The following is a 16,265-nucleotide window of genomic DNA, read 5'->3' as shown; positions in this document are numbered from 1 at the left end:
TCACTGTCCTCAGAATGTAGTCCTATCCCCTTAACTCTATTGGGTACTGTTTTGAAAACTCAGAATTGGTAGTGACCTTAACAAAATAAAGAGCGCCATTTCCCCCAGCCTGCCAGGAAACAGATTCTATCAATGCATGATGGTTCTTGGTGGCAGGACCTACAGTCCCAGGTGCCCATAAGTGAGAAAGTAGGAAGCTTGGGAATGAAGTGAATGGGAACATTCTGTCTTCCTTGAGAAAGCAGCAGCTGCAACTCACCTGAAATAGGTTGTTGCATAAGGCTTTATAGGTCTGGATTTGTGAACTCCTTGGATTTTTTTTTTAAAGGAAATGCTGGAAATCTAAGTTGTTTTGTAAACGCTCCTAATTTTACACTATTAATTATTGAGCAAATTTTAAAAACTTTAAAGATAAAGTCAAGTCAAACAACAGAGCTGTAGGCAAGGTGTAGACATTGGCCTTCAGTTTGCAACTTTTAAAAAGCATTTTTATTTGAATAATTTTCAAATTTACAAAATGTTGCAAAAATAAAGAGATTGAGGAATATGTGCATATCCTTTACTCAGATTCACCTGTTATTAGCTTTTTACTCTATTTGCTTTACTATTTGATTTTCTCTCCTGCCTTTCTCTCTAAATCTGTTTTTTCCTATTAGTTTTAAATATCGTGGTCCTTTACTGCCAAATATTGCAGTGTGTTTCCTAAAATATTTTCTTGAATAGCTATAATGCAGTTACCAACTTCATGCCTTTACATCAATACCGTATTTTTATCCAGTCCATCATCTACATTCTCATTTTGTTGGTTGGTTAAATAATGTCTGGTAGCATTTTTCTTCCCCTCTAAGACAAGATGCATTCTAGGGTCAAATACAGCGGTTAGTTGTCATGTCTCAGTAACCTTCTTTAATTTGGAACACTTCTACCGTATTTCATTGTCTTCTATTACCCTGAATTTTTTTTTTAATCTTCTGCTTTAATAAAGAAAACTGACACATATACATGCTTTTTCAAAAACAAAAATGTTAAACCTAGCAGGGCAAGAGGTTTAAAATATGTTTAAAATTATGGTTAAATTTCAAACATACAGAAAAGTAGAAAAAGTAATACAGTGAACTCCAGGTAATCATTACTCAGATTTAACAAATTTTCAAGATTTTGCCACATTTGACTCATGTCCCCTTTATCTTTATTATTGTTATTATGATTGAAGGATTTGGTTAGCAGCTCACAGATAACAAGTCAAATTTATTCCTGCATAGTTCAATATAGATAAACATAGACATTTTTTACATAACTGCAGTGATTTTCTGGTGGCTCAGACAATAAAGAATCTGCCTGCAAAGCAGGAGACCCGGGTTCAGTCCTTGGGTTAGGAAGATCTCCTGGAGAAGGAAATGGCTACCTACTCCAGTATTCTTTCCTGGAGAATTCCACGGGCAGAAGAGCCTGGTGGGCTACACTCCATAGGGTCGCAAAGAATCAACCCTGACTGAGTAACACACAATCTCATTAACATCTAGAAAAGCTAACAATACTGCTTGGCATCATTTAATACCTAGACCATGTTCAGATTTCCCCAACCGTCTCAAAAATACGTTTTAATATTGATTTCTTCCCCTTGGAATACAAATGGAGTTTACTTACTGCTTGGGATTATTAGGTCTCATCAGATAAGATCAGTCGCTCAGTCGTGTCCGACTCTTTGCGACCCCATGAATTGCAGCACGCCAGGCCTTCCTATCCATCACCAACTCCTGGAGTTCACTGAGACTCACGTCCATCGAGTCAGTGATGCCATCCAGCCATCTCATCCTCTGTCGTCCCCTTCTCCTCCTGACCCCAATCCCTCCCAGCATCAGAGTCTTTTCCAATGAGTCAACTCTTCACATGAGGTGGCCAAAGCATTGGAGTTTCAGCTTTAGCATCATTCCTTCCAAAGAAATCCCAGGGCTGATCTCCTTCAGAATGGACTGGTCGGATCTCCTTGCAGTCCAAGGGACTCTCAAGAGTCTTCTCCAACACCACAGTTCAAAAGCATCAATTCTTTGGCGCTCAGCCTTCTTCACAGTCCAACTCTCACATCCATACATGACTACAGGAAAAACCATAGCCTTGACTAGACGAACCTTTGTTGGCGAAGTAATGTCTCTGCTTTTGAATATGCTATCTAGGTTGGTCATAACTTTCCTTCCAAGGAGTAAGTGTCTTTTAATTTCATGGCTGCAGCCACCATCTGTAGTGATTTTGGAGCCCAGAAAAATAAAGTCTGACACTGTTTCCACTGTTTCCCCATCTATTTCCCATGAAGTGGTGGGACTGGATGCCATGATCTTCGTTTTCTCATAAATCTATTTTAATCTAGAATAGTGTCCTCATCCTTTTTCTTTTCTGTAATACATTTTATATTTTAAAATGTATTTTTATAAATAAATATATTTAATTTTAAAATGTAACTTAAAATTTTTTTAATTAATGTATAGTTGATCTACAGTATTGGTTTCAGGTGTATCTCTCATCCTTTTTTAAAATTCTTGACCAGCTGCAAAGAGTGGATCACTTTTTTTTTTTTGCCACTCTGAATTTAGTTTAATCTTCCTTTCCTGTATTTCTTATTAATTGATTGTTAGCTCTGGAGCTTGATCAGATGCAGCCTTTTAACATTTGTGGGAGGTTTTCATCAGGGTGGCTCTATGTCCTTCCTATTCCAGCACACTGGGAAGCACTGGAGCTTGCTGGCCTCAATGTGATTAAATCATGTTTAGGAACAGCCCATTAATTTTTTTTTTAACTCACTTATTTACTACTTTGAAATATAGTTCGCATACAGTATTACATTAGTTTCAGGTATACTACATAGTGATTCGAAATTTTTATAGCTGATACTCCATTTTAAGTTATTATGAAGTACTCGCTATGTTTCCTGTGCTATACGAGATATCCTTGTAGCTTATTTACTTGATACAAAGGAGTCTGTACTTCTTATTACCTTGCCCCTGTCTTGCCCTTCCCCACTTTGCTCTCCCCACTGGTAACCCCTAGTTTGTTCTCTATATCTGTGAGCCTGTTTCTGTTTCCTTATATTCATTTGTTTGATTTTTTTAGATTCCACATATAAGTAATAACATACAGTATTTTTGTCTGACTTACTTTACCAAGCATAATACCCTCCAGGTCCATCCAATGTTGTTACAAATGGCAGAATTTCATTCTTATTTGTGGTTGAGCAGACACTGACATTTTTGAAGAACACAGTTATGCCCCTACATACCCCTCTTACCTTTAAAAAAAAATTTAATGGGAACATTCCATATTTTATGTTAGTTGTTTCCTCATGATTAAGTCAAGGTTCATTTGCAGTTTCTGGTCAAATAAGTGGTTTTATTTTGTGTAAGAGAACTATTTATTGGAATGTATCTATAAGAGAGCTGTTTATTAATATTGATATGTGAGGGAAACAGATTAGATTTCTTGAAGAAAGCTGAGAAGTTGAGATGGTTGGGGTTCTCTCCAGGCTGAGTCTGAGAGTCCCCTTCAGTTGACAGTTGGTACTGTTATGTACACATTTATCTGTGTATCTGTCTATTCAGTTTGCTTGCTTCTTTACTTACTTTTATGTAATTACTTTGAAGAAGTGATAAGATATTTTGGAATTTTATTTGTAAGTTAACCTTACCATTTTCCAGATCCTGAATGACATGATTTAAAGGAATCTAATTTGCTAGTCCAGAAAAAATGATAATGCCAAATAGGAAAGTTTATTTCTGATTTATGGTGGAAGTGGACATAATAATTCTTGAATTGTTGTTTGTACATGACTATGAGACCCAAATCCAAAACCTGTTTTATTTTTGAAACCGGTATTGTTGACTAATATGTGATTTTTCTTTGCAGTGGAGAAGAATTAGAATGTAACCTGAAAGATCTTAGGCCAGCAACAGATTATCATGTGAGGTGAGTATTGGGGACCTCGGATTGCTAAAATAAATGGTTTGCTCCTTTTTAAAAGTATTTGGTTAACAGCACTTGCCTAGCTAAAAGTTTCAGCACCTTTGCTCATTGGCCATTCCTCAGTGCCCTACACTTTCTGGCATCAAGATTGGGAGTCCACAGAAGTGCTTCTGGTCATAGAAAAGTAGATGATACCCTGAACAGAATTTTAAAATTATTTTTATAAAGTAACTTTTATTTCACATATTCTTCTAAGATCTGTTGGAACATGTGGCTTAATGTATGATATTTTCTATCAGTTATTTCATTATAGACCTTCCATGCAAACCATATGTTCAGCATGAATGACTAAATAAAGTCCTTTTCATGTTTCAAGTTTGGACCATAAAAGGCAATAGGTTTTGAATTTGAAGTCTAGTAATGCAAATATGAACATTATCTCTAACAAGAGCTAATGCAGTTTGCCAAAGCAACTCACATAGTTTGGTTTGTAGTCTGAAATCTCTTCTGTGATTTTTTTTCAATCTCTTCCATGACTGCTCTGGAAGGCAGGGCCTGCTAATTTTAGGAAGAAACCCAGCCAACCACCAACCTGCAAAGAGAAAAGTATCAGAGCTCATCTGATTATCCAAAGATATATCAATTTGCGAACAGGCAGATTTCTTAATCTGAATGTGATCCATAATATCTTTTAAGTTTTCATTAAAACTTTCATTTTGTATAATTTTTAATTTATCCAGAAATTCTTATTTTATCTAACCTGGTGAACAACAACAAATTCTCTCTCCTTTCTTCAATTGTGCATGTGTATATCAAGATGATGTAATAAAATTGCAAGCATCCTTTGTTATACTTTACAATGGTTAGTTCACACAACATGTTCTGTGGTGGTGGTGTAGAGGCGGCATAGCCTAATAGGAAGAGCATTATGTTAATTATCAGTAGGCTTGAATTCTAGTCTTGTTCTACCGTGAATTGACTGTTTCAACTTTGGTCAATCACAGAGATTCCATGCCAAAATTTTCTCGGTAACAAAAGTAGGGCAAGTTGGGGTGTGTTCAGGTAGTAATATCTTATTAGCTGCACAAGTGTTTAAAGCTGTGTTTAAAGCTATACATGAAAGAGTATTTTCATTCAGTCATAAATGGTTTTTACATTCAGTCATAAAGTATAATCTGCTTAGCTACCGCACTGTTCAGATGAACTCTATGGCAACCATCTTTTCCCTTTTGAGTCAGTTAACTTTAGCCCAAACATATTGAACTTTTCACACCATCTACAAACAAAAAGATTTGTGTAACTTGTGAAGCAGAGATGATAATAGTTTAACCATTCTTTCAAATGGTGGATTTAACAACAAAAAACAACAGAAAATGCAGCACCATATAGGGAGTCATGTAAATGTTTTCCATGAGACATTGTTAACATGTGTTTCTTTTTTTCTGTCTTTTAATGTTCACTGCCATTGTTTTACTGAAGGTTTACTTTATTAATTTTCTGCTCATCCATGAGCTGATGACATCTTTTTTGAAAAGATTTAAATGTCACAGTCTGCCCTTTATTTACTATCCTGTCTCTTGTTTCCCTTAGTTTCTTTTAAACCCCTCTTACAAAGGGTAAACTTTAGAGTTTACTTGCACATGAATTCTTACATGACTTTTGAACACCTTCAACTTCTGGGCAGATAAAAGGAGTAATTAATGGAATCCCCCAAAGAAATAGAAGCATGAGGTGGTTACCTCCCAGGCCTTGGACCCAGACTTCCTCCTGACACATCAAGGATCCCACCTTAGTGACATATTTGACACATATGTGACACCACACATATACAGCCTAAGGCACCACCAACTATTATTTAGCCTAGCACTGTATTGGCCAGAGAGATGGAAAATTCTCCCTCTCTTTGGTCATAATCTCTTCTAGAATTTTAAAAAATTCTTGACTAAGAAAAGTATATACAGTCCAAATTGTAGTCACTTTGATCTGGCTGTGTGGACCATTCCTTCTCTTTCCTTATACTGTACAGCCTTTCATTTTTCAAACTAGAGAAGACTCTCAACCCCTGCTTAGAGTCAGTTTCCTCTGCCCTGGATTGTGTTCAGAGGCAGCTTGATGACACTGTAGACAGAGCTTCGAATATGGAGTTAATGGCTCAGTCACTTACTGTAGGTGTGTGATTAGGCAAGCCATGTAAACTTCAATGACCATGTTTTCTCATTCATAAAATGAGGATAATGATATCAGCCTCAGAAAGATGGCGTGAGAGCAAATGATATATATGTGCAAATCTATTATAAACCTGTAACATGTGCAGATGTTGTTTTTGTTTTATTGTTCCTAAGTTGTTCTAAAAATAAAAAGGACCTTTGTGATTCAGGTTCTTTGAACCTATGTATAGTTTGACCATACCACTCACTATTTTATTGAGATAAAGATGTATCATAATTGTTGCTGAAAAAAGGAACAAAATCTCTTTTTATGATGTAATAGTAACATTCTCAGAATCTTGGTTCCAAAAATGTAAGTTTTTATCAACATGGTGGCCTCAAATATAATTTTAAATTTAATAGTCACCTATAAGGCCTCAAAGGCTGTGTGGAAACGTTTCCTCACTTTTCCACAACAGAAACTCCAAAAGAATTCCATTACTATATAGCTGCAAAATGAGCCATTATATTTGTTGCCATTTTTATTTATTTATACATTACCAATTTAGAGAGTGTTGCCTTGGAGGAAGTGTGGCGTGCTGATGATGAAAACAAGGATGCTTCTTTTAGCAGCACTGAGCCAACTGTATTCCTCTTCCAGTTCTTAATAGTAAACATTTTGACAAGGGCCGACAGAAATCTCTGTCCAGATAACTCTTCCGTAGAGTGACGAGTTTCTTTCTCAGGTACCGACGTCTCACCTGGGGCTCCTTTTTTTGTTGCTTCTGATTTTGCTACTCTGATCCCATCCCCTTCACGTTGCTTGTTATCTCTGTGAGTTCTTTTCCAACTTTTTCCTCCCTCCTGTTAGTGAATATTGTCTGAGTTCATCAGCCAGATACACAACCATTTTTTAAAGTGGCTGTCATGGCTCAGTGGAGCAATGGATAGCACATTGAACTTCCAGAGTAGCAGTCTCTCGGTCGTGGAGCTCTGTCATTGAGCTGTGTGGGGCTTGGCATCAGTCTCCAGGCAAGAGTCGCTCTTGACTTCTACTTGCCGTCACCTCACTGTTATTGGGAATAATTTATTAAGAGACCAGTGGCATCTTTGAGACTGTGCTATAGATCATGTGTCTGTGGCTGTTTAGACTGGCACTTGCCATGCCCTCCACGCCAAATTCCACGTTGAAAATTGTATCCTGAGACATTCCAGGCTTTAAAGGTTTTTTCCCTCAGTTTTTGCTTTGTATTTTTGTGTCATTACTCCACATATTCAACCACTTTTTTTTTCTCCTAGTGATTGAGGAAAGTAATTCCTCAATAATTCCTCTATTATGTTGATTTAAAAAATCTAGGTGCTGAGTCCTGAGTTATTTTTATTAAAGTCATCACTTTAAGTCCTGAGTTATTTTTATTAAAGTCATCACTTTAATTACCCAGTTCTTACACAAATTGCTTATTTTGGTTTAAAAGAAGTCAATTTGTTATTGTCAAAGTGTATTTATTCAGTGCTTCCATATAAGGCATTGTGTTATGTATTGTATAACACCACCAGTGCCAAATTTCCCATGTGTGTGTATGTGTATATGTGTGTGTGTATGTTGAGGAATAAAAAGGAATAAGAAAAATCTAGTACATATATACACATAAATAAGCCACATTCTATTTTATAATTCTTATGCATAAGTTTGTAACTTTTATAATCAAAAACATTTATATATTCATTTATTTGCACATATACAAAGAAAAGTATATCCCTTTTTTAATTGGTAGTTTTATAATTAGTACTGACATTGAAGCCATCATTTTACTGTGGAAGTCAAGAATTTATATTTTTATAAATGATAGGATAATCAAAAATTTGAGTGATGGAATTGATAGCAATTTCATGACAAAATGTGAAGCTGTTTTCCAGTCACTGGCATAAACAATTTGGCAAAGAAGTTGCCCAGAGATGATATCATGTAATAACATTTCCCAGAAAAATTATGTGATGAAACGTTTCCAAAAATATGGGCTTGACTAGCTCAGAGTAGGGTTATGAAATAGGTGTTATTGACTAGAAATTGTGGCTCCTAGTATGTTACAGATGTGCCGGAGGAAGTTGGAGGCAAATTTCTGAAATTCTTGGAGCACCTGTTTCATAAGCACTTAGTATTTAAACTGAAGCAAATGTAAAAACCCAGCACAAGATTAATTAGAAAAGTGTCCTCCTTTCTGCTAGTATAAATGCTTAAAGAATTGAATTGTTTGCTGATATATTTAACCTAGGACTTTGGTCCAACTCCACAGATCCTCCTATCACATGGTCGTTAGTAGACAAAACACACCGTCATGTGAGAAACATTACTGCAGCATTCTTGAAAATGTAATGCCATTTCCCGAGACTTTTCTGTGAAAGTTGCTGGTAAAAATGGAGCTGGTAATTATTGCAATTAGTTGCTATCTATTCATTAAACCATTTGAATTGATAGATGTAATCATAAGGCACTTAGATAATCATGTCAAGTTTTAGATCCTGTGTGCATCGCATTTATAAAATGCCACATAAAATGGATCTTGTTTCCTTTGCAGACAGATTTTTATCAGTGCAGAGCACTGACTCCTCATTTAGACAAACTGTGATATTCTCTGAGTGTAAAGACAAGGGGAATAACTCCTGGCGGCCCACACAACTGTGCCTCCTTACCTACCTCAGATTTTTATCAGGTCCCTTCATTCTGCTGTCATCCTCCCAGTCTGGCTGTCAGTGCCTCCTTTATTCATGTTTCGCTAGCCTGAGTATGGATTTGGGACTCCAAGAATCTCATTACAAACAGAGAATGAACTTAGGACTGAGTCCAGGTCTTCCCATGTAACTACCTGTGGTCTGCCGGTTCTCGGCAGGCCCGTCCCCGCCCTCCTTTCCCCTGCCCTGTTACCCACGTGGAGTTCTGGTGCTGAATGTGCTTGTGGATGTTTAGGACTTGGTCTCCCCGAGTACAGTCTGAACTCATAAGCAAGTGCCTACTGATCACAGCATGAGATGTCTTCTGGTAATGAAAGTGGGTAAAGAGGATTGGGTAAAAGGCAGCTAAAAAGCCATCTCAGTGCCAGGTAGACAGTAGGGAGTGATAGGGACTCTGAACTGGACAGCGCCTGCCCCATCTATAGAGGAGCTGCTCTCAATTTCATTTATTTTTTATCATTTTGGACTTTGGTCCAGTGGTTAAGAACCTGCCTGCCATTGCAGGGGACATGGGTTTGATCCTTGGTCTGGGAAGGTCCCACACGCTGCAGGGCAACTAAGCCCTTGCGCCACAGCTACTGGCCCTGTGTTCTAGAGCCCTTGGAGTCTACGTACCACAGCCAGTGAAACCCAGGCACTAGAGTCTGTGTTCAGCAACAGAAGAAGCCACCCCAATGAGAAGCTGGTATACCACAACTGGAGAGAAGCTCCCACTGGCTGAAGCTAGAGAAAGCCCATGCACAGCAACCCAGACCCACCGCAGCCATAAATAAATAAATCAAAATAATTCAGTGTCTGTCATTCAGCTCTGCAGCTCAGTGTTGTTAGAACTTACACTTTTCAAGAGAAGCCAGAGATTCACTTTTTAAAATGAGATCTCCATTTTTTTCCAACATTTGCTTAATTTTTGACTTTTTATTTCTGAAGATTTCAGTAGTCAAAGTGGACTAATGAACTCTCATAAGCCCACCACCCAACTTTTTATTTCCTTGGTGCCTTCACCAGCCCGCTCCCCCAACAGTTATTTTGAAGTAAAGTCCAGACATACTCTTGCACCTGTGAACCACATTACCATCATCACACACCCTATGCCCATCCAACAAACAAAAATTGTAAATTCCTTAATGTCTTTAAAGTCCAGAGACTGTTCCCATTTCCTCAACTGTCCTAAAAATGAAGGTTTTGTTTCTTCAGTTTGTTGTAATTGGAATTCAGACATGGTCTGCATATTATGTTTGGCTGATAGCTCTTAAATTTTTCTTAAGCTATAGGTTTTCCCTCCATCCTTTTTTCTCTTCTTGCAATTATTTGTTGAAATAATAAATAAAATTCTGTCTGTAGAATTTTCCACATTGTGAATTAGGCTGATTGCATCCCTGTAGTGTTGCTTAATGGTGTTCTTTCCACATTTCCTATAAAGCAGTGAAGAGGCTTAAACAGATACAGGGTCCGTTTTTCTGGCAGGGATTTTGTAGATAGTGGCATGATCTCTCCTTAGGAGTGCGTGATGTCTGCTCATCTCTTTTCTGGTGGTCGTTGCCAATGTCCTTTAATTCATAGGTGGAGGTAATATTTTAACACTATCTGTCTTCCTTCCCCCGACACATATTTTGGGCCAAATAAAACCCATGAGTGATCAGCGGGAGAATTCAACTGATCTATTAAAGTTCAAGCTGGAACCCTGCCCATGTCTGGAACATTCTGTGATTCATTTTAAGCAACTTACTCCCAACAAGCCTGTCCTGATGCACGGAAATGATCCTGCCAAATCTGCCATTCCATTTTCTATTATCATTTGCCTATTTACAGAGAATGCAAAAAGGAGCATTTCTTTCATCAGGTTGGGTGAACCTAACGATAAAGCATCTTTTGTTTGGATCACGTGTCATGGTATGCTCCCCTAAGGCAAACAAGTCAAATAGCCAGTAAATATGTGTTTTACCTTTTAGAATGGAAGGGAGGCATGTGTGTTAGTACTTTTGACTTGTATGGCCTTTGTAAAATTTTTGTGGTGGACTTTGAGGAGAAAGGATTTTAAAAATCATATACCTAGGTAGCTCCTATTTTCCATAATGTTATCTTTAGCTGTTGTTTATTCATTGAGCAGAGTGAGGGGAAGTGGATTGTGGGTGTTTAGAAAAACATAATTGCAGGATGAGTCAGGACATTGGGGAATACAGGATAGCAGTTAGATCTCCATGACTGAGTACAGTTGATCCAACTTTCCAGCTGTGTAGCTTTGGGAAGTTTACTTCACTTCTCCAGTCTGAGTTTTCTTCTGTCTTTAATGGCACCTCACAAAGAATTGTTAAGAACTAAGGGCTTGATGTATTTACCAATTCTGAATAGCTTAATTCATGCATCTTTTTTGGCAGCACAGGTTTCTTTGTTGTCTTTTTGAAAGAGTATGTTTTCAAGCTTTTTTTTTTTTAATCCCCAATATTTTTTTAAAAAAAGGTTAAGTAGAAAGGAAGATGATAAAAATCAGCATAATCCTATTTTATGCTATTTGCAAGGAGTGTCGTTTTATAATAGTGTGTTACATGCCTTTTCTTCACAGCTTCTCTGAGAAATCAGGTCCATATGTCGAGTGTTGAGCCAGGCATTTTAATGTTCAGAGTGCACATTTTTAATCTTGACTCCAGGTGTAAGAGTTAGATGTTCACATGGATAAAGTGTACCTGAACAATGTTGTTATTGAATTAAAGAAAGATGCACCTGGCAGAAGCAAGCCTGTTTCTGTGTGAAATGTCCATATTTCTATTGAAATATCTGCAAGATGATAAACAGTTCAAAGATGGTATCTACCTTATTGTTTGTATTTCCACCTCTCTCTCTCAGGTTGTGGACTCTCCCCACCATTTCTTGTTTCCTTCCACCCAACCCTTAACTGCGCCTCTAGCCTTATTCCAGAGAAAGTCAACCAGAGAGGGCCTTGATGGATTTTAGAATATATATTTGGAGACCATTTCGGGGAATAAGGATATGTCCTTATTTAGCATATTCTTTTCGGGTCTGTAGACTCTGCCTGTCTTAAAGGAGGCTGGGTGGTTCTGACAACTAGAGGGAGGAGAGAATGCACTGAGGCACGTGGCCTGCTGGAATTATTTTCCCCTGAAAATGGTGACCATGTCAGGTCAGAACAAGACTAGCAAATAAGAATAAGGGTCACAGTGTGTATTCCATAAATTCTGTTCCTATAGGGAAACCCTGGGGCAAAGCTGAGATTAACACCCCAGTCTGGTGTGATAGGCCTCTGCCACTGACTGTGTGTGTGTTTCCGTTTCCAGGGTATACGCTATGTACAATTCCGTAAAGGGTTCCTGCTCTGAGCCGGTTAGCTTCACCACCCACAGCTGTGCGCCTGAGTGTCCCTTCCCACCTAAGCTGGCACACAGGAGCAAAAGTTCACTAACCTTGCAGTGGAAGGTGGGTAATGCAGCGTGTCAAGAACATTCTGAAGTCTGTGGCTGTTTGAAACATTTATTTAGCAATATTCCACTTTGGTGTTGGCATTTTCTGCATTTTGACTGTGAAACAAATTATTGTAATATCAAAAGTTACCATCTCTGTAAAAATTGGGCAAAAGAATGAGAGAGAGAACTGTGAAATCAAGTTTTAGCTTTCTTTGCAGGGGTGTCTCTTAGGGTCATGAGCAATTTTTTACAAGTGGTAAAAATACTTAAGATACCTAAATGTCATCACTTTCTAATAGTTTAATTCAACAGACATTTGAAGACTTGAATAAAAATTTTGTGAAGAAAGATTTAGAGCTAAAGTAGATTTATGGTCTATTGGCTTCTTTCAGTGGTGACTCTGAAATGTCTAATACTTAAATCTGCCTAGAATGTTTAGTGTTCTAAACTACATTAAGGTTTCATTAAATTTTTGCCAGTTAGACCTTATATCAGTTAGGATTACTAATTATTTTTTAACATCCGAATTATGTAGTAGTTTTCATGAAATACAACTTTTGGGCTACCAATAACTCTTGAGAAAGAGAGCCCCTTAAAGTGTATTATTAACTTACCAGTCACAGTTGTGTATTTGTAAGAAAATAGACTGGTATCAATCTCTATAGCGATTATTTCTATGTACTTACTTATACTTTAAAATATAGTTCAAAATGTAAAATTAATAGAAGTTGAGATAATAAAGACTTATAGTACTGGGAAAGAACACAAATGTGCAAATAGGATGACTAGGGAGATGCGTTATTGGTGAAGAAATACATTGTCCTTTTGTTCTTAGACCAGAGGATCCAGTTTATCCTGGGAGCTGTTAAAAACAGTTGAGCGTAGTCGTTAGCAACAGAGCATGGACTTCCATAGACCCCTCTGGTAGCCAGTGGTCAACATTGAGCATGTTATTTGGACAAAGGCAAAGTTGTAGAATCTGAACTATTTTATTTTCCTTCCTGGCTTCCAGGGATAGTCCAGGTCAGTGATTCCCCACCTTTCCAGTTTTAACACCCAACTGATCATCACTGTTTAAGTTCTTGAAGCATACACATCCCCTTTAAAATGTGTTCATTATTTACACATATACATATGTAAATACATCTTAAGGAAAGAATCAAAATCCATTTTTTGTTTGGAGAATATAAGATAATTTTCTTTAAAGATAATTTTCTTTAAGATTCCCAGAGGGACCATGGGGTCTTACAAACCTTAAGTTGGGAATCACTGATACATACATTCTGCTTAAAACCTGGATGTAATTCAGGTCTCAGGCAGACCAGCAACTTCAAGAAAAAGGTTTTTTACTAGGAGGAAAATGTTTCACATTTTCTTTCTCCCTTTATTTAGTTGTAAATCAGAAGCATATTTTTGTTCCATTCAGTTATGTGCAAAGTTGAAAGTTCTGGATTCAGTTCAGTTTTCTTGTCCTTAGAACAGGTTTGCTGTTCTCCAGGGACTCCAGCTGGGAGCTCCAGCTGGGGGTGCAAGGACAGGTGGACCATGCGCTGGCTGCCCACCTGTCCTTGAAGCCATCGGGACACTGAGAGCTCGGGGTCCTCTAATGTCACTTTGTTAGCACCAGGACATAGGGCTGCACAAATACTGAGTCTGTGTCCCCACCCTCAAGGAATCAGAGACTCAGTGGTGGGGCACAGCATCACAGAGGAATATATGAGCATCATAAATATAGTCCTTACCTGAGAAATGGGTTCTCAGCTAAAGCTTTGATTTTGTACGTTATTTACACTCTAAATACATCCCTATGTTTTCTCCCAAATTGAGCCCACAAAAGCCTGAACTTACAGTGTAGTAGAATATGCAACACTCATTTGTAATTGGAGTGAATGAGTGGGAGTAAAAAATCTGGAACTCCCAGATTTTAGGACTCAGAAGAAAGAAGGAAAAGAGGGAAGGAGAGGCGAGGGATAAGAGTTTGTTAATTAACTTATATTTACTGAGCCCTGGATGTTTTATTATTAAGAACAATGAAGCAACAGCTATTGTTTTTTGGGTGCTTCCTGTATAAGACCAGGACGGTTTAGTAAGGGATTTACATATGCTCTCCCAATCCCTCAAAACACCCATGCATTCTTGGAAAAAGAAACTAAGCACTGATACTGAGCCACTTATGTTAGACCACCTGTGACAGCCAAGCACGCTGGGCTTTGGGTAGTTCTGGTGACTCGGCTACCTTTTGCTGGGGGCAGCTCACCACAGTCTGTGGAGCCCTGGCTCTTGTCCTGGGGAAATCCAGGTGCAGGTGTGTTTGTGCGTGGAGACGTGGTCTTACTAGTGCTGTGAGGGACCCCAGTATAGCCCCTGCTGTGGGCAGGTCTGACCTTACAAAGCTGTCTTTTCTCCAGAGTCTTTTACTCCTCTTCCCATTGTCCAAAGCCTGTTTTCTCAGTGAGGGAGATCTCAGTATTGTGCTTTTAGGAGGAAAGCAAATGATGAAACATCTTTTGGCTAATGTGCTAAGGGCTAATTGCCCTAGTAATCTCTCCAGGAGATCCCAGGTTTTCTCATTTTTTTAAAAAAAGGCCAATCTTAATGCCACAGAAGCCTTTCTAATCTTAACCTCTTTAAAACAAACAAAAACTATATGGGGAAAGTTACAAAAATATAGACTCTGAACTCTTAAACATAGGTGGGTCAGCTTTACCCTATCAGATTCCAACGTGTCGTACCTGTTTCTCTGCATTTTTCTCCCTATATCCTTGAATTTTTAAGGTCCTCTTAAAAGTTTTATCTGCAAAGGAACTAGGGTACCGTGTGGGTGTGGAGGTAGGGGTGGTGGGGAAGGCAGGCTCGGCTGTTTGTGGGGTATGATTTATTAATAGTGAGGGCTCTCCCTACTGGTTGACTTGTGTTAAAATTGGTTTGTGGAAACGTTTGACCAAAGAAATGGAGGTGATACGGAGGGTTGTTGCGCTATGGGGAGAGCCTAGGACTAGTACAGACAGTGGATTTGAACCAAGGTGGAGAGCTCAAAACTTTTGTCTGTAAAACAGTTTTCTGTAATCTCTTTTTTTCTTTTTTTTTAGGCACCAATTGACAATGGTTCAAAAATCACCAACTACCTTTTAGAGTGGGATGAGGTAATCATATTTTCATGTTCATCCATCTAAAACACCTTTCAAAAATGAAACTGCTGAACAAATGCCATTTTATTTTTTTTTGAAGATATGCTAAACACATGGAAAAAATAATGTAAGGAGAGAAAAATTTAAACCAATAGTTATTGACTATGGAAAATGAAAATGACTGAAATATAGTGAATTGTGCATTAAAATATATTTACTTGGCTTGTTTGCAAGAAATGCCACAGAAAGAAAAGACAGGGTCTAACTGCTCTGAAGGCCTTACTATCTGGCCAGACATTAATGAGTATTTTAAGGGCTTCCCTGATAGCTCAGGTGGTATAGAATCTACCTGTAATGCAGGAGACCCCAGTTCTATTCCTGGGTCAGGAAGATCTGCTGGAGAAAGGATAGGCTACCCATGTGGCTTCCCTGGTGGCTCAGCTGGTAAAGAACCCACCTGCAATGGGGGAGACCTGGATTCAATCCCTGGGTTGGGAAGATCCGCTGCAGAAGGGAAAGGCTACCCACTCCAGTATTCTGGCCTGGAGAATTCCATGGGGTCGCAAAGAGGTGGACATGACTGAGGGACTTTCACTTCACTTTAATGAGTATTTGGAACTGACTTCTTTGTTATCTTGACTGCCAAGGGTCAGCCTGAATCAGTGGTTTCCATCAGGTAGACCACACTGTGGCCTGAGAAGCCTGGTTTGTGTCTTTGCTTTCAGTGCTGTGTGCTAACTCTGCCCTGTTGAATACTGTCTGGGACTGGGGCATGGAGGGTGGGCTGCACTGAAGGTCTCACCTACCCACGTGCGTTCACCCTACCGGCTAGACCATCCTAGAACAGTGTCACCTTTGGTGTCTGTCTCACCAGAGACCTTGTATAGTATCCA

General features: G+C 38.5%; 1 protein-coding gene across 6 annotated transcripts in view; it reads left to right on the top strand.

Annotated features, from left to right (window-relative positions):
• Positions 1-16,265, top strand: part of FNDC3B (fibronectin type III domain containing 3B) — a 358,595-nt gene that overhangs the window by 261,745 nt on the left and 80,585 nt on the right. For all 6 annotated transcript variants that reach the window (XM_019959536.2, XM_070803254.1, XM_019959543.2 and 3 more), the window contains 3 exons: positions 3,895-3,954; positions 12,119-12,257; positions 15,334-15,387. In XM_019959536.2, coding sequence (XP_019815095.2) covers positions 3,895-3,954; positions 12,119-12,257; positions 15,334-15,387 — 253 coding nt within the window. The remainder of the gene's footprint in view (positions 1-3,894; positions 3,955-12,118; positions 12,258-15,333; positions 15,388-16,265) is intronic.

Source organism: Bos indicus, chromosome 1 (genome assembly GCF_029378745.1).
Source record: "Bos indicus isolate NIAB-ARS_2022 breed Sahiwal x Tharparkar chromosome 1, NIAB-ARS_B.indTharparkar_mat_pri_1.0, whole genome shotgun sequence".
In the NCBI taxonomy this organism is placed as follows: domain Eukaryota; kingdom Metazoa; phylum Chordata; class Mammalia; order Artiodactyla; family Bovidae; genus Bos; species Bos indicus.
This window is presented reverse-complemented; position numbering and strand designations above follow the sequence as displayed.